The sequence below is a fragment of the Drosophila montana genome, unplaced genomic scaffold, assembly GCF_035044405.1.
Source record: "Drosophila montana isolate Dmon_TW-CO22-7 unplaced genomic scaffold, ASM3504440v1 contig_1264_1, whole genome shotgun sequence".
In the NCBI taxonomy this organism is placed as follows: Eukaryota; Metazoa; Arthropoda; class Insecta; order Diptera; family Drosophilidae; genus Drosophila; species Drosophila montana.
This window is the reverse complement of record NW_026996243.1, coordinates 70,941-89,753: the sequence shown is the minus strand read 5'-3', so window position 1 is coordinate 89,753 and position 18,813 is coordinate 70,941. Positions and strand designations below refer to the sequence as shown.

At 40.6% G+C, this 18,813-nt stretch overlaps 3 protein-coding genes across 5 annotated transcripts in view; 1 reads left to right on the top strand and 2 right to left on the bottom strand.

The window, feature by feature from the left end:
- Positions 1-539: 539 nt before the first annotated feature.
- Positions 540-10,217, bottom strand: LOC135426652 (probable 2-oxoglutarate dehydrogenase E1 component DHKTD1 homolog, mitochondrial). Its single transcript, XM_064679882.1, has 13 exons — positions 9,918-10,217; positions 9,601-9,853; positions 5,821-5,950; positions 5,549-5,720; positions 5,223-5,442; positions 4,099-4,260; positions 3,937-4,010; positions 3,102-3,869; positions 2,279-2,696; positions 1,899-2,222; positions 1,038-1,226; positions 854-939; positions 540-776 (listed from the first exon to the last, which is right to left on the bottom strand). The coding sequence occupies exons 2-13, from the start codon at positions 9,731-9,733 to the stop codon at positions 672-674; spliced, it is 2,781 nt and encodes a 926-aa protein (XP_064535952.1). The 5' UTR covers positions 9,734-9,853; positions 9,918-10,217; the 3' UTR covers positions 540-671.
- Positions 10,218-11,083: 866 nt separating this feature from the next.
- The window catches only part of mesh (sushi domain containing 2 mesh), a 29,429-nt gene continuing 21,699 nt past the window's right edge, over positions 11,084-18,813 (top strand). For 2 of the 3 annotated variants that reach the window (XM_064680525.1, XM_064680519.1), the window contains exons 1-4: positions 11,086-11,201; positions 11,572-12,116; positions 17,595-17,830; positions 17,905-18,092. In XM_064680525.1, the coding sequence (XP_064536595.1) occupies positions 11,657-12,116; positions 17,595-17,830; positions 17,905-18,092 (884 nt within the window). In that variant the 5' untranslated portion in view covers positions 11,086-11,201; positions 11,572-11,656. Of the gene's footprint in view, positions 11,202-11,571; positions 12,117-17,594; positions 17,831-17,904; positions 18,093-18,813 lie in introns of all 3 variants that reach the window. The other variant, XM_064680532.1, reaches the window with a different exon arrangement.
- Positions 13,489-14,923, bottom strand: bnk (bottleneck). Its single transcript, XM_064679872.1, has one exon. The coding sequence runs from the start codon at positions 14,470-14,472 to the stop codon at positions 13,570-13,572; it is 903 nt and encodes a 300-aa protein (XP_064535942.1). The 5' UTR covers positions 14,473-14,923; the 3' UTR covers positions 13,489-13,569.

The window sequence follows — 18,813 nt, the reverse complement described above, 5'->3', positions numbered from 1 at the left end:
TTATTGAATGTTGAAAGAACAAAAATAAACTTTAAAAAATAATAAAAACATAAAAACATAAGTGGTGTTTTTATTATTTATTAATTTTTTTTTTTTAAGTTATTTTTTGTAATATAAGTTTTTATTATTATTTTATATTTATTTTTATAATTTTCATATATCTTCATAGAGCCTGAACTAGTACAGAACTATTACAATATTAAGAAATATTCACAAATAAAATACAGGAATCGAGGATTTTGTTATTTATGATTACTTTAAGACCTTTATATTAACTACACATTTATTTCTTCGTTTTATCTAGTTACTCTACAATTTGCATAGTGATAAGTTGGTAAACAGCCAAGTTCCTATCGACTACATAGAAACTAGTTAAGAGTGGCCATAGCTTGGCTAGAACTAAGCAGTTCTCAGCGTGTGCAGCTGTTTATTTGTGTACATATAACCCAAAGGTATGAGAGTGGAAACGTGCTAAGGTTGTGTTGTAGGAGGATAGAGGATATTCCCAAGTCAATCACTCACAGATTAGAGCATTTCGATTTAGTTTTTTTGTTGTTTTTTATTTATTTTTGGCAGTTTTATTGAGCTAAAGTACTTTCTGATATATGGACGGGCGCGGGGGAGGTGTTCGGCAAAGTGGTGGAGCCATGTCCGGCAGCGACGGCATCGCACTAAAGTTCAAATGGGGCAGCAACAATCTCATCAACTTCCCGTTTATGCACTTTGCCAATGCCCGTGGCTGGGGTGGGCGCCTCACAGCGGCCGCAATAGTGGAGCTGTGGGTTTTTTTATGGGGTAGGTTGGGTATGTTTGTGTGTGTGTGTGTGTGTGAGTGAGTTCGGATGTGGCTTACCTGCTTGCCAATTAAATTTTCAAAGCGTGGCCGCACAAATGTCCAGGCGCCCATGTTGCGATGCTCCTCCTGGCTCCAGACGAAACCTGGGCGAGGGTTTTGGTAAAAAGAGTGGAAAGGAGGGGCAGGGGGTCAGTTACAGGGTTACAAACTTATTGCCTGAAAGTTTGGTTTATGAACTTACTCTGCACTTCGCCATATTGCGCCAGCTGTGCCTGCAGCTCCTGCACCGGGAAGGGACAGAGGGACTCTAGGCGCACAATGGCCGTGTCCTGGACCTGACGTTTCGCTCGTTCCTCGACCAGGTTGTAGTAGTGTTTGCCGCTGCAGATGATGACCTTGCGCACCTCTTCCGGCTGCACTGTGCTGTCACCTAGAGAATTAGAGGAGTCGGATTGGGTCAGCTTGAGGTAGGCGGTCATTAAAAAAACAGGAGTGCTCTAGCTGAGAGTGGCCGAGTAGGAGATACTCTGTACCCAGCGTCAAGGCTTCACAAATACTTGAACCGCCTTCTATACTAAGAATCCTTGGCTATAAATTATGGAAATCCTGCTCTTGAGTTACTTTGGTATTTATTGCCCGGTCTATATGAAATTTTCAGGGCATAAATTTTAAATCCTATTGTAAGTGAATACCAGAGCCCAGGATTGTACATCTCAAAATGAGTTTCTTACAGCATCGGCGTGTACGGGAGAAAGACAAAATATTCTGGAACTGCGTACACTGTGCGATACCCAAATTTGGTGTCTCCAGCTCTTAAAAGCTTCGAGATCTAGTGAAAACCGAAAACCGAATCGATAAATAATCGATTTCGTAAGAAATGCTAACGATAACTTTAACAAAAAATTAATCTAGCTCTTATAGACTTTAAGAATGAGGTGTTTATTCGGACGGGTGGACGGATATACGGACATGTCTACATTAACTCGGCTATTAACTCTGAACAAGAATTTACACACATTATGGAACATGCTTCCTCCTGCCTGTAACATAATTGTACAAAACGAAAATATACTTTCTTACTCGGTGTAAGAAAAATACCCACCTAAAACATTGTGGAACAGCGTGCCGGGCTGGAAGTCTTCATGCGTTGAGGTGGCCGCCGGCAGACGCAGCAGCGTCTTGGGCGCCACCACCACCAAGGGCTTGCGGAAGTTTCTCGCCAGCTGGCGACGCAGCACATGGTAGTATTGGGCTGGCGTTGTGGGATTCACCACATGCACATTGACGCTGTCGCCATCGGGCGCTGTTTCCTTGGAGTCGCTGAGCTGCAAATAACGCTCAATGCGGCAGGAGCTGTGCTCAGAAGCGGCGCCATCGTAGCCATGTGGCAGTAGCATGACCAAGGCATTCGATTCCATCCATTTACCTGTGTAAGAAAGGATTAGCCAAGTTCTTGGCAGCTTATGGAAGTTCTGAACTTACTCTCGCCCGAGACAATAAACGCATCGATCATGATTTGGGCGCCATTGGCAAAGTCACCGAATTGCGCCTCCCAAATGATAAGGTTCTGGGGATTATCTATGGCCATGCCGTACTCAAAGCCAAGCACCGCCTCCTCGGAGAGTATGCTGTGCGCCAGCTCCAGTTTGCCGCCCTTGCCGCCCTCCATGTGGTTGAGCGGCACGTACATCTCGTTCGTCTGCTGATCCACCAGCATGGCATGACGATGTGAGAAAGTTCCGCGTCCCACATCCTCGCCACTTATGCGTACATTGTGGCCCTGGTACATGAGGCTGCCAATTGCCAAGGCTTCCGCCGTGGCCCAGTCGATTTTGGCACCAGCCTCCAGTTTCTTGAGCCTGCCTTGGACAAAAGTCTTCAGCAGATGTGGATGAATGTTCTGGAAAAATGGTCATATACATATATACTTAGTCCGTAATCGTAAAATCGTCATACATAGGTTGGATCGCCCGGTCGAATCGGATATCGCATCTCTATATTATACTGCTGCTCAAGAAATCTTAATCAAACGCGTTTATGAGTTCTAGCATGCTCCTATATCATATGAGATATAGACTAATTTTTAAAAGAGTATTTGAACGTCGGTATTTTTTACCCATTTAATTTTATGACTGCGGACTCGGTCCCCATTAAATACTACAACCTGCAATATTCGTAGTAGGCAGAAATGCCAAAGATCGAACTAGGTGTTTGAATCTGAACCAGGTATCCGGATCGAACCATAAGGTTCGAACCGTGAGCCGAATTTACTTTGGGTTTCGCAGCCTTGCTTGTTTCTACTTACAAAGTCCGCGGGGTATGCGGCGCTCTGCTGGCCAATCCAGTGCAGCAGGCCATAGTCCAAGCCCGTGTCCCAATAGGTTAGCTCATTGCCGGGCGCCAGCTTCAGACCCGCCCACTGCTGCTCAAAGTAGCTTGCAGGCGGCTGATAGGTGGGCGCCAAAGCCAACTCCTCATTGAGGTAGGCTATATATTTCTCCCGCAATTGGCTGGACTGCTCCGCGCTTAGCACACCCTGCCTGGCCAGCTCAGCTGCATAGAGGTCCGGCACAGATTGACGCTGGTGAACAATTTGATAGACCAACGGATTGGTAAAGGTGGGATCATCCAGTTCATTGTGACCCCAGCGCCGATAGCAGTTCAGATCAATAAAGATGTCCTTGTGGAATTCGCGCTGATAGCGAAAGGCAAGATTGGTAATGAGCGCCAGTGCCTCTGGATCATCGCCATTGACATGGAAGACTGGCGCCTGTATAGACTTGGCCAGATCGGAGGCATACTCCGTCGAGCGTCCACGTTCGCCAGGCGTAGTAAAGCCCACCTGATTGTTGACAATGAGATGCAGGCTGCCGCCCACCTCAAAATGGGGCACATAGGCCATGTGCAGGCATTCCTGATTGATGCCCTGGCCAGCAAAGGCCGCATCACCATGGAGTATGACATTGAGCACATGCTGACCAAAGGGTTGGGCGCTGGATTCGGTGCTAAACGCTCCATCGCCACGACTCTGCTGCTTGGAGCGCGTCTTACCCATGGCCACGGGATTAGCTGCCTGAAATGGGGCAGACGCCAGAAGTTATATTTTGTAACTAATTTAGAATTGAAGCGTCAGTACTCACCTCTAAATGCGAGGGATTGCGAACCATGCTAAAGTTGATGCTCTTGCCAAGCACTTGCAGCTGCTCGGAAACATCTGCGCAAGATGTGGGTTTGATTAAATTACGCATACGCTGCGTGTGCCCCAAGCAGACAGACCCCCCACTAATAAAAGTTGCACTTACGGAAGTGACTTATGACGTCCGACATGGCCTCAATGTCGTCGGCAAACTCCGATGCGCCGCTGAGCTTGCGAAAAACTTTTGCCGGCCGCATGTTCAGCAGCGCTGCCTGCAGCGGGGTCCGTCCACGGTGGGGCATGGCCAGCACCACATGCTCAATGTTCGCTGTTCTCATCATTGTTGTTGTTGTCATCGTAGGTGGAACAAAGTTTTGGAAGAAAATCAGATTAGGGTTAAAACAAGCGTGCGCCGATAGTTTGTCGTCAAGTTTGACTTCTCACGAAATTAGAGCTGGAGTTCAGGATGTGAGCGTATACATTATATTACGCACACACACATAAAAATTATTAAACTGGTTTTATAGTAAGCTAAACTGACGATTAGATGATATTTATATTTAAATATATTAGGGATATAATCAAGGCTGCAAGGCGGCTTTGAATCAAAAAATACCAAATATTGAAACGAAACTTAAATCGTTTTCAGAAAACATAAGAGTTGGGGACTTCAATTTTGGTTGAAATGATCGAGTGCATTTTAAATAATCGATAGCTATGTCGATAAAGTGTGATCTTGAAATCGATTAAAATTGAAATCGACACTCCATTCTGAATATGTTGAACTTCCTGAAGATGTTTCAGTTTTTCGATAACTTCCCCCGCTTAACAGAAAACTAAAAAATAGCATTGTTAGAGGTATAGTCTTGGGCTTTGATAGTTACACTCATTTGGATGTATACTTTACAAGATCCTGAGTACGTGTGTATCATCGATCGATTTTTGTCGATAAATGATAAACTCGTTCTGCGTTTGATATACAAGTTTTAAAATCAAATCAAGTCTTTAACTTATGTAGTTTCCAAGTTTGATGCGTTTATACAGTCAGATAGACATGGATCGACTATTCCAGAATACATTAATTGAATGGGGCTGAAAATATCTCTTTCTGCCGGTTATAACATTTGTACAAAAGCAATGTAACTTTTACCCAATTTCAAAACCTGGACTGTCAGAGATAAGTATTTTCCTTAAATTTAAAATCCGTTTAAAAAAAACACAAAGCCCCCACCCTGACGTTCAGCTCTAGACACATTTGACTAGGCTGCGTATCGCTTGAACCCAACTGACCTTGAACGCTGTCGCGTAGTAGCTGCCAAAAGAATGCCAACATGGATTCGGCGCCCTCGCCGCTGTATCGCTTGACCGTCGGAAATTTGAGGGCCATGAAGTTATCCCATGCCTGTGACTTAATTAGCAGCTCGGCGATTTCGAGGCGCTCCGTCGACTGCAGCTGGCGCTCGTACAAAGATTCAAAGTTCTGGGCCAGCCATTCGCGCTCCTCGGTGTTCTGTGCCGGACAGATAGAGTATGGTCATCCCGGGATATTATTTTATTTTATTTTTTTTTGGTAGATGTCTCAGCTGTTTTATGTATGAATTATATGGAGTGCTTACCTCGACGTAGGCGAACTCGGCGCTGGCGGCGTTGCTGCAGTAAATGTCGCGGAGCAGCTGCTCCAATTGGGCAACGTTCTGGGCAGATGTGGGAGCACTCAAGAGGCCGGCGGTGCGCACCGTTTGCTGTGTCTGCAGTCCATAAAATGCGGGATTTAATTCCTGCAGCTCGCTGTGAGAGGACACAATACAAGGGCAGAAGCAAGCGGCATATAAATTATATGAAACCTAAAGTAGGGTGGGACCTTGGTTCAACTTCTCACATTATTTACCTTTGGTTGCTGGACGCTTTGATGCTGATGGGATTTACCGATGCCAATTTGTGTCCATGCTGGCGAAAGGCCTCCACCCAGCGATAGACATTGCCCTGTGCATTCCTTGCCTGCCTCACCTCCTCGGCAACTGAAAGACACATGCGTAAACAATATAAATTTTCATTCACAGTTATAAATTATTAAAAATGAGAGAAATATATACGTATTTGTGGGCATTGGCACCATTGTGTGGCCTTTTTTGAATTTATTGGCTTTTTATTTTTATGGCATATATATTTTGGGCTTAGGTTCAATGCGCGGCTACAGCTAAGCGGGGCATATCGACTACCCAATGCCTTTGATGCTCTTCTATTAATATTTTTTTTTTAGATTTTAGCAGTCGCATAATTAATTTAGCCAGCTGTGTTTCTTCTCTCAGCTACACACAATTGTCAATGCGATTTTGAATAACTTCGGTGCTTATTGTCCGATCTATATGAAATTTCTTTAAGCACAAGCATGGGATCCAGATGTGAGTAAAAACCAAAGCGAAAGGGTATACCTCCAACAATGCGTTTCCAATCAATCAACTTGTTTTTTAATGCTGAGCAAGTATATATTTATACTTCTATGGAGCTGGACTTGCCTCCTTTTGCTTTTAAATAAAACTACACAAAACCATTATAACATTTTTGCTTATGTATAGTATATATAAAAATATATATAATCTTGATCGGAACGATCAGTTGAGTATCTAATCTAGTCATGTTATAGGAAAAAAAAAAACATAAGCCTACAAAACTAAAGACTTGTATTTTGAAATATATATTCTCCCATATGCAGAACTTCCAATTCCTTAATAATTATAAAAATCAAAATTTCAATGTTAAGCATAACATAGTAACTATTAGAAATAGATAAACCAAAGTTTGTATGAAGGTAGTATTGTATATAAAAGGTAAAAGAAGATAAAAGAAAAGAGAAGGAAACGACGGCAAGTGAAAGTGGGTATATGTGTATTTTTGTGTATGCATAGTTCGAATATATGTTATGGCAGCTCGCTAGGTTCAACTTACTCCTATTCGATCATTCCCAACTATAAAAGTACTATTTGTTATTCTTGAACTTAAAATGTTATATTAAATTCAGTCTTAGTCGAAATATTCAATCTGATTGCTTATTTTACAGATAGCCTTTAAAGAGCATTTAAATTTCGGTGTTTTACCGGATAAATATTTGTTTTGTAGCCACATATAAGTGAGATGTGCCACTGGATGTTTTTTATGGGGTTCCCTTTTTATGGTGTTTTATTTTTGGGCTAAGCCGTTGATAGCTCGTTGCCGCTTAGGTGTTTATGTGCTAAAATGTTATCCTGCTCAAAGGATGTGTGTCTGTGGGTGTGTGCATCCCAAGTCGATTACGAAGTCCTATGCGCAGGCACAAGGGATCATTCACAGTTGAGCGCCGACTTACTTGGAAATGCATTAAAGCTTAATTTGCTTCAAAAGTGTATGCAATTCGTTGACAATATATATTTACTTTTTTTTTGTTGGTAATAAATCAATTTAGTGTGGCAGGACATGCATGTCCTGCTGCTGCTGTGTGGGTGGAAAGAAGAGAACACAATGAATGATGAATGATATTTGTGGCGAAAATATTTTTCCCCTTGGGCGTGTAAATATTATTGAACCAGCGAGCACAGGATAATGGCGTCCTGACAGTTATATATGGAATATATACAGCGCAGGACAATACAAAAGTGCAAGCCAGTCCTTGATCCCCCAAGGGAGACGGGCGTGCGAAGTTTGGGCCGAATGTGAAGGATATCAAAAGAGTCGCCAATTGCGAAGCTGCCACTTTGATTGGGCTTTGTCAACTGAATTAAAAGGCAGAGCTCGCTGCGCCCTGCTGATGTCACACAATAAACTGGAATCCAGTCAACAAAAAATTGAGTCATCTTACGAAAGTCGGGCAGGTCCGCAGGAAAACTGCCCAAAGAAAGCTGGCCAACAAAATTCCAGTTGAGTTCCGTTAAAGGCGCGCCACAGTTATTGGTGGAGCCACCATTTGGTGTAGTTGTAACCTTTGCACGTACACTCGGAGAAAATACCAAGTAGGCGGTGCTCAAATTATAATTTATAATCATTATCAAACAAATTGAATGACTTGAGCACGTTTTTAAATATATTTGAAAAGATCTAAGGATATCTACATATATGATATATTGACTGGTATTGATAGCCGGATCTATGGAAAGTATTATAAAAATAGTCTTATAACAGAGAGACTAGTTTGCATAGAAACAGATAGAGGGACAGACGGAAATGGCCATAAAGATATATAAACTTTATGGGGTCGGAGATTTCTGCTATGAATTACACATTTCAAATTAATAATACCCTCTACAAGAGTATAACTCTTTAAGAAGAAAATATTCTTAACATTTTTGGATCAAAATGGAATGAATACATGCTATTGGAAATTGGAAATGCATTTATCTCTGAGTGTGCAATGCTAGTCCGTTTTTCTTTCATACTACATACTTTGCCTCTATCTCTTTCGCTTTCTCTCTCTCTGTTTCGCTGTGCATGTTAATAAGAACTGACGTGCCTTGTGTTGATTAGACCCTCGCCCCCAGCTGCTCCTTTGTTCAGTTCGACTCTGTCAATTGTGAGGCTAGCTAAGTCCTGGCCCTGATTCCAATTCGGAATTTTTGGGCCTTTGTTTGCACGACTTTGTTATTTTGCTGTGCACACATATTGTGTGCGTGTGAGCGTGCGTTTCGTTGTGTGTGTGTGTTGTTTTGCTCGGCACGGTATAGTTTTAATTTGTGCAGCTTTTGCACCTGAAAATCGTTTCAACCATGGTCCAACCATAAGCCAAGGACAAACATTGGCAACTTCATGGGAAAAATCAGCTGGAAAGCCGCTGACATATTCGTTTTCCATTGAAAAATTAATGCCTTCGAAGAAACAATTTGAATGTAGACTATTCGGGATTCTTTGCAAATCAGCAAATCAGTTTCCTGGTATAGTTTACCACCCATTTTCCGACGTTACGGGTGGATCATCTATTACATTTATTAGGTTCTTATGTGGAGCTTTTAAGAAAGTTTCAAGTCGATGGGAAGAAAATTGAACTTAGGAAAATAAAATAGTTTCATACAACAGCTTTTCACGTTGACGGCTTGGACTGAGCCTTGAGTAACAATCAATCAGACCTTCAGTCCCTCAATCGGTTAGTCGGAGCAAGCAGTTTTATATATACAGCTTAAAAGCTTACTTTAAAAAATAATAACAAACTGAATAAAGTTGCAACAGGTTGCTGCACACAAGTTCGCTGTGCGTCTGTTTGAAGCGACAACTGCAGGCAGCCAACAAGTATGAGTTGGACAGCGGCTTTTGTATTCAGTTTGTTCACAGCAATTTGCCTTGTTGTTGTTGGTTGCTCTTGTTTTTGTTGCTGTTGAAGGGTTTGCGGCTACACTCAAAAACGCATCGATAAACAGCCGAAAACGGCAACGACAACAACAACAACAACAACACTGGTCAGGAATTGTGTGCGTCGATTTACAGCACTTGCCACAACAATATTTCAATACATTTTATTTGGCTTTAAACGTTGCTTATCAAATGTGTTTTTGCTACAAATGATTGTTATCTCAGCAGCTGGAAGTTTTCTATGGCCAGATTATAGTGGAAGTCGCAGCAATCTTTCAGCTGGGTACTGATTACACGACAAAAATTCACTTTCAGGTACAAGCGCATAAATCGTACTATATTATAATTAAAATAATACCTTCGTAGACGCGCTTAGTGACCGGTCGATAGCCCCATACGCCCAGCTTGCTGTGATAGTTGCGTTGTGGGCGTGCCTGTGCGCCCAGCACGCTGCCCAATTTTCTTTCCGCGCTCGCAAAGTGTCGCAGCATTTTATTGTTATGTTATTAGTTTGTTATTTTTTTGTTTTGCTTGGGATATTCCAACAGCCGCTTCCCGTTGCCAACCGCAGCCGTTCGCGTTCGACCCAGAACTGAAGTTCATTCTGTTTGCTTGTAGGCGATCGGACCCCTTGGTTAGTTTTGTTGATAAGCACTAAATGATCCGCAAACTTACTAGAGGCAAACGATCCGTTTCGCTCTCGTTTAGACTGTCTCTTTCAGTCTCTCAATCACATGGTCTTCTTAATGTCTGAACTGGAATTGTGCCTCTCTATCTTTTTTTGGCATTTTTCCATCTGATTTAGGTATATACACTGTATAGCTCTGCGCTCTCGCCTTTAGAAACTCGTGCATTTCGTTGCATACTTTTGGGCAGCATATTTATTCCATCTGAGATTTGTCAAAACTTAAGCGATTTTCATGTTCGATGTCATTTTAGTTTTTTTTTTGTCCTATAGATTGTTGTGTATCTAATTTTAATGCATTTTAAAAAATATTATTTTTTGTTATATGTCAAAATACTATGTATCTGTGATCTTTTTTGAAAAAATTTTTTTCCCAAAATTAGGATTCAGTGTTAATTTTAAAATTCAAAATCAGGCCACAAGATTAAAAAAAATTTTCAATATCAAATACCAAGTTTGAAACCATACCATTCGTATATATTATTCGTGTACATAACTTTCCCAAAACTTAGCCAATGTTGATTCTTCTTTTATTCTAGGATTTTTTTATTAGGGCTTGCCCTATAATATTTTTCATTCCAATTTTGTTTATATTTAGAAAAAATGATTATTGATAATACAACATTTTTCGAAATGAATGCCTTAAATAATTATGATAATTAATTTTATGCCTTTCTGCACAACTAAGCAATGAAATAGCGAAAATATTTATGAGTTTTCATCTATTGTCGAAATAAAGTGCGTAAAAGTAAAGTTGCCGCTGATTTCATTCATAAATTGAAAGCTTTAGCGGAAATGCCGACTTTTAGCTACATAATGGCTCATTGTCTATAATTATATTGGGGGGCTCCGGCTAGGCCGAGGATGGCCAGCAAGAATGATGATTAACTGTAATGGAAATGAATCACAAATCGTAATATGGCTAAAGTCAACAATAGCTGTGGAAAGCTGATAAGGAGAGAGAGTGTTAGAGATTGGGAGAGCATTAAATAAACAAAAGTCATTTTGAAACTGGGCAACTTGCACAATAACCGAAGGCAATTCGACTTGGCCAACAAAATTTGGAGCGCCGAAAAGCAGAAGAATGCGTTATCAGTGCTTGGCTTTGCCTGATAAGATAAGCACTATAGAGCATAAAAGATAACAGGGCCCACCATTTCACAATCGAAAAACGGTGACAGGTGTAGCCAGTCGACAGGTTTTGGCAACGCCCCGACTTCAGTCTTAACTGAGCGTGGCGCTTCAACGAACGTACTTATTTAGCTGTTCATAAGGTTGGTAGTGTTGGAAAGTGTGTTATGCATAATATGGGGCTAATAAGCTCTATAACATCATTTTGATGATATCATCAAGTGAAAAAATAACAACGTCCAAGTGAAAACTACAAAAACACATCAGAATTCATAATTTTTAGCCAAAAAGAGTAATTATTTAACAAACGTTGATAGTGTTGCAAAGTGCTTTAGGAATTATTTGTGGCTATACGTACAAGACAGCACTGATGATGTCATCAAGTGAAAAATCCATTATTTAATAAACAATTTGCAAGTGAAAAAACCTCGTTAAGAAAATTTGAAAATTAAATAATTATTAGTGAAAACTCATTTTTTGCATCTCTGCTTTTGTGTGCACTTCTTCTTCCAGTACGAAAACGAAACGAAAAACGAATCGAGAGACCCGAAAAAAAGAATAAAATTATCAAAAGGTGTTGCGCAGCGATTGTGAGAAAATGCGCTTCAAACTGTTTGTGGTGTGTGCGCTAGCCTGCGGCTTTATGGCCTATGTGCTGGCCAACGAGAATATCTCAACGGAAGTGGAAGATCAAATTATAAACGCCGTACCCGCGAACAAAGCGAACAAAATTGCCCAGGCAGCCGAATTTGTGGAAATTGTCGACCAGCCAAAAAAGGCAACGCCGTCGACGCCATCTCCGCCAGCTGCAGCCGCCCCCGACAAAAAGGTGCAGAAAGCGCCCGCAGTTACGCCGAACCCCACACCCACACCCACACCCAGCGCAGGCAAACTGGTGCCCGTTGTCCATGTGGCCCCCCTGGCCGCCTCCAGTCGTGGCACCGATGACATTCTCACCGTGGCTGGCCTTAAACCGCAGCCCAAATCAGGCGCACTAGTTATGCCCTTCGATTACCTGGGCGAGCTCTACGATTTGGATTCCAGTGGCTACAATTGGGGTAAGTGTTGGTTAGCTGCCATTGCTGCTGATTCAGTTCATATTACTCATACGTCGCGTCGAACATTCTGCTAGCTATCTTATCAGCAAGCATTTGGCTTGGCCGCCTACCAATATTTGCTCGATAACTAACGACTCAAAGCCCCATCTGTGAACACAGTTGTCTCTCTTTTTGGGTGGCCGGTTAGAACTCGTAACCCTCATACTATACGAGGAGCCGATAAGATATGGTCCAAGTTGCGCTCACAGTATTGGCATTAAAAACGATTGTTGTGCTTTGGCTTTCCAAACAAAACAAGTGACTGGAAGTAGAGAGAGAGAGAGAGAGAGGGAGGAAGGGAAAGAGCGAGAGAAAGGGGGCGAGAGAAAGAGATAGAGAGAGAGAGAGAGAGAGAGACAGAGAGAGAGAGAGAGAGAGAGAGAGAGAGATAGAGAGAGACAGACAGAGAGAGAGAGAGAAACAGAGTTATATATACACATAAATAGGTGTGTTATTTTATAGTCAGGTCTCATTGTATAGTTCCAATGGGTGATTCAGTTTACAACAACCCTGATATCTTGTAATCGGAACTGATACCATTAAAATGAACTGTTTGTATATTAATTAGTCATATGCGGTTACACATTGTGATTAAATTTTCTAATATACTGCGCTTCTCCTTCCTTAACCAATTCAGAGCTGGTGCTATGAAAGCTACTCTTCAAATTTCCACACGGCTCTACTTTTCAAATATATTTACTTATTTTCCTTAAAACAACAAAAAGTTCTATTCTATTCTTTTCTTTCTGGTTATTTCTACAGATTTCTTATGAAGAAATCATATATTTATCATATAGATAACGATTATTTGCCCAGTAACTGTTCTACACTTACAAGTTATTTAGAATTGTTTATTTTTATTATTATTTTTTGTCCCTTGGGTTTCTATTATTATTACATATTATTTATTAATTATTATATTTTTTAATAATTATTGTAATATGTTTCTTAATTACACCCTGTGCCTAACGAATAGGTTAAAAGAGTAAAAAAATTCCCAAAATAAATTATCTATTTAGTCCACACAATTCTTGATCATCATGAATATATTAATCGCTGATTAATTTGGAATACAAGTTTAGATTTGCCAAAATGTCGCTTATTCTGTTTTCCCTAATTCGATAGATATCGATGTTCGGTATCGATATTTCCAACATTGTGTTTTTCGTATTTCGCGAAAATTGTAGAGGCTACAGAGACAATTTTCACTTTTTCCAAAAGAATCAGCATCAACCGTTTTTATTTGTTTTCTTTTTTATTCATTTAAAATCTTAAAATTTTAGAAACTTATATTCTTATGCATATGTTGAACAGTAAAAGTAGTTTATCCTTGGGAGCTTGCACTAGATTAAACCATCGACCGCATGGCTGTGGGCTGTGGCTGGGGATGTGGGCGTGGCGTCAATTGCATTCCTTATGCACTCATCGAGATGCGCTGCTCGTATTCGGCAATGCGTAACCGCACAGGCACCACCAGACTTAGGTCCTCCATCATGGCATGGCGCTGTGGTCGCAGAGTTACATTCGAATTCTGTCGAGCGATTGTGGCACGGGATTTCTCCATGGAGGGTTTGCGGCGCAGCGAGCTCTTGCGCTGCGCTTGGCTATTGCTGGCTGCTGTGGGCGGTTTGGCAGTGGGCGTGGCAAACTGATGTTGCGCTGCAATGTTGCAGGGCGTGGGGCTGGGTGTGTTGCTTAAACGCTTGGGCTTTGGCGGCGGCACTGGCCCATTGCTGCCACCCATGGTGGCCATGCCCTGTGGCCGGCTAGAGCGCAGCAGCGAAATGAAGCGATTGTTGTTTGTGTTTTGGTTGCGGGCGGATTCATAGGTATTGGTTAGCTTATTGAAGAAGTTGATTTTGTCGCTGACGCTGCGCGTTACCTCAACAGCAGCGGGCTGCTCCTGGGTGCAACAAAATGTGGCATTGCAATCCTCTGCCAGCTGCTGCGTAAAACGCTGCTGCATCTCCTCATTGGAGCCATTGTTGCGCTTGGACATTTCCAGCACCTTCTCGCGCAGTTCCATGGACCAGCGCTTCTGAGATCGATGCAGCTGCGGACGCAGCGTCTGCAACGACTGCGATTTGTTGTTCACCTCTGACGAGTTGAGGGTTAGGGCCATCTCACTAGTGTAGCGGGGCGTAGCGGGAGGCTGCTTGGCCGCTGGCAGTGGAGTGGACGTAATCGTTGGCATCTGCTGCTGCTCGTCATCGATGTCCATTTCCAGTTCGCTGAAACTGGACGCTGTTTTGAGCTGCGGCAGCTCGGCGGGCAGCTTGTAATTGTAGAACTGAAAGTTGAACGTGCTGATGCTCATTGCGTGTGACGTGTTGCGAACTGAATGTGCCGCACTTGACAGCGTTGCACACTTATATATGCCACACACTTTGCCACGAGTCGTGGCTACCTGCCACAGCAGCAGCTGTTTGCTTGTTTCAGGTAGTTTGTCAATGCGGTTGGCCTAAAAAGTTGCCTAGCTTTGCGACACACACACAGATACTTGCAGGAAACTTGACTTGCTTTGCTGCACACATTCCAGGAAATGTAGGGCAAAAAACTGCGATATTTACCCTGAATTGCAAGCCGCGGCGCACGCGAATTTTGCGTATTTTCCGCGCGCTGGGCATAACCATAATAAATCAAGCACTAATCCACCCCATCCGTACCTGACCCAGCAGCAGTTCAGCGTTAGGTTGCTACCCAAAAAGGATTAGCGGCTGTCAGAATAACATTTTATGGCCTGACAACTCGACACTGATTCATAAATAGATTAAAAACTGATCCATTCTGCGACAGCTGCGCTGAAACACCTCGAACAGAAAAAAAAATAGGTGAAAAGTGCGTTCTGGTCGAAGCTTAGGTAACTGCCAGCTGACTATTAATTAGTCACGACTGCCATCAACAATTATCAGGCATTATACCATACTTATATGTCATCATTGAAATGCACTCAATAGTTGTCGCCTGTCAGCGCAGAGTAGAGTTTAATCGATGGAAAAATTGATGCTTCAGTGCAAATTGATGCATTAATTGGCCACTGAATGGATATACTCTCAACAGGAATCTTATTATGGGGCAGACTAATGAAATATTACACATGCAATTAAAACGGATTTGTCGGAAAAGAATTTCAATTGTTAAAATGGTAGGGTGGAGGAAGGGTAGAGCGATGAGTTTTAATATGATCAAACAAACAAATGAAGAAATATTAAATTAATTATGTTGGATAGGCAATTAGAAAGGATTTGTCTGAAGAGAATCTCATTTGTTTTCATATTGCAGCGAGGGTACAGCGAGAAGTTTCAATATTATCAAAAGTCAGACATAAAATTAAATAATTAATGCAAATAAAACGGATATGTCGGAAAAGAATTTCAATTGTTTAGGGCAGATTTATAGAGAGATAGAGATAGAGATATACAATAGAGTTATATTGATTTATAATATTTAAAAATATATATATATATATATATAATATTAATTAAAAAAAAATAATAATTAATTAACATTATTAGAGCATGCAGTAATAAGATTATTATCAAAAACCATTATTAATTAATCTTATAAAAAATTAAAGTAATAATAAATATAATTACAATGAATTTATTAAAATTATTTGAATCCATTAATTTAAAAAAAAAATATTTAACTAAAAATGATTAGTATTAATTTTATAAATTAATTATTATTGTCATATAAATAATTAATTATTACATAAATTAATTGTTTGTTATTAATTATAATCAGATATTATATCACTTTATTATTTTTAGTATAAAAAGTAGTATATACATTAACTAATTTTAGTATTATAGTTGCATTATAATCGTAATATGCCAGAAGCAGGCGTTTTCGATCTTTTAAGGTATATTTTTCAATTTATCAGCAGTGGTCCATATATTTTACTAACTCTTGAGGGCTTGGCATAGGTCCTGGAGAATGTAAAAATTATAGAAAGATAAATACATTGATTTAATTATTTTTTCCAGCAGCTTATGAAACTAAGTTGTTAGGAAATTAAGTTTTCTCCAAATTTTTAGTTTTGCTTCAAAACACTTTCGAAGCCTGCAAAGTTTCGAGCCCGGTTCTCCATTCAAGGAAGTCTTTTTAATCTAACAAATTGTCATTTTGTAAGGAAAGGGCAGGAACTGCAAGGGTTATTATTTCTAGGATGGTTCAGTTACCACACATTAATTTTTAAAGAAATGAGTTAGAAATAAGTTCAATAAATTAAAAACAAAGAAGCCCAAACAAATTTTTCAAAGCCCCGTCTTAAGTGTTTCTTTATATAGTATATAAAATATTTACAATAATAAGCTCTGGTAACCAGTGGATCGGTCGTGCAATATTTTTATTTATTTTCGTTTCACAACTATCCTTAACATTTTATAAAAAAAAATATAATTATAAGTACTCTTTAAGGTAAAGAGAATAGTTTTAGCTGAAAAGGCCGCAATTCAATAGAGATTACCCAAGTAAGCACAATATAAACAGGCCAAGGAAATGTGAAAGCCGCAGACAGACTGCACAAAAGAGCCGCTGCTTAAATATCTGCTCTTCTGACATCCCAGACTAAGGTCTATGGCTTTTTGTGGTTACTTTGTGTCCCCTGGAGATCATCAGCATAGCACTTAGTCGGCTTGAATTGGTTTAAAAGAACAACGCCAAGAACGGCTAAAGCAAAAAGAAATTAGAAAGAAAAATGTCTAGAATGATGGTAAAAACATGAAAGAACATTACAATCAACTGCGTAATACTCTATCATTTGAATAATAATCAATATCTCGATAATCCAGACTTATTAATGGATTGATCTTTAGGGGAGCTCATCAGTAGACTTTACTTTATAGTTAAGACAATCGAACGCATGGATACACGAGTATATATCCCAGCTATCTAACTACCGTAGACGGACAGCAAATATATGGTATGAACTAATATACCCTTTTCAATTGTTGAGGGAGTGAAGAGGGTAAAAGAAAAAAGAGGGAAACACGAGAAACTGGAGCTGGCGAGTTGGGAAAACTGAAATGAATATTAACAGTGACCTTTAATGGCTAAGTGCAGGGTACGAGGCAGCAATTTTGTAAGTGAGTCAGCAGGAAGCGGCAAGCAGCTGAAGATAGGCACGTGGCAAATGGCAAGTGGCAAGAGGCATGTGGCAAAGCAGCCGTGGCGAAGATTGCAATGCAATTGCAAAGTTTTTAAGTTTATGTGCGGCGTGCGGCATGCACCCGGCCTAAATTGAAATGTGCCGCAGGGCAGCTCCGTAAGTCCGGGTAGGAATGGAGGCGACTACTGCTCTTGCGGAATTGAATACCTAATCTCCCAGGATTAGCTGGTGAAATGTAAAATTATTATAATAGCAACTGCAGACTTGACTTAAATACTTATGTATACGTATATATATGTATATTTTTTTCTCATCATGTGCTGTAGATCCCAACAATAATGTGGCGCCACCGGACACGCCCTCAACGGCTGCCGGCGGCTATACCATCACCAGCGCCCGTCTCGCCGAGCTGCGCAGCAATTTCATGTACTGGTTCTTCGACAAGGACAACTATGGGGGACGTGGCGATTATCAGTTTGATATACACGCCTCCATGACGCAGCTGCACAAGAATCTTAACTTCCAGATGCCCTTTTACGGCTTTCGCTTCAATTATACGCGGGTAAGTCCAAGCTCTCGTCTAGCCATAAGTTTGGCCAAATAATACAATTTATATTTTTTTATTCCCATATTTAGCTCTCGCTTAATGGCTATTTGGAGTTCTCCGATCCGCCCGAGTATCTGACTTATCCCTTGGTCTTTCCTATTAAGGACTGGCCCAATAAACGCGATCCTTCTTTTATGGGCATCTTCTTCAGCAAGTGCCGCGTGGGCCGCATTTATCCCTCGGATCTGGACCAGCGCACGCCAGGCGTCTACTTCCGGTTAGTTCCAGTCGCTTCTTTACCTATTTTTTATTACTATTGCATTTTTTAAACACATTTTTTTTAGTTTTCATGGGAATTTACATATTTCAAATCATTTTAATGTCAACAGGCACACATGCACGTATTGTAATGTTACGGTTATTATGCTCTGTTAAGATAAAAAAGGGCATATTGGTTTTGCGCAAGCTTTGACCAAACGCAAAATATTCTATTTTATCTACGTCAATAATATAACCTATTTTGTTTGATTTGTTTCAGCCGTTTGGGGATATTCACCCTCCTTTGTGGGAAATATGCCTGACAAGTTTTTTCGGCTAATGTTATATTTTCGTCAGTTTCGGCTATAAACTCGTCTTTTAGCATTTTAAATATTCTTCAAGAGAGAAAGTACCGTATTAATATTAAAAATACTGGTTTCAACCCGCTTGAAAACTCTTGTATACGATATTCTAAAATTAAAAAAAAAAAAAACAGAGAATCTTACAGTCGAGTGATGTTGATATTCTTTTAAAAAATGTAGTGTCTTAAGTTATCATGGAAAATACAAGCTCATATTTATTAATACTCTTTCAGCTCGCCTTACACTAAAAATAGAGTATCTAGCAGTCGTGTATTTCCACATTCCCTTGAATTGTATTAAATACACATTGTGCGTCTCGTTTGTAAATGCTCGCTCTCCATTTCCGCTTGCACATTGTGTGTGTGCGTGTGTGCTTTG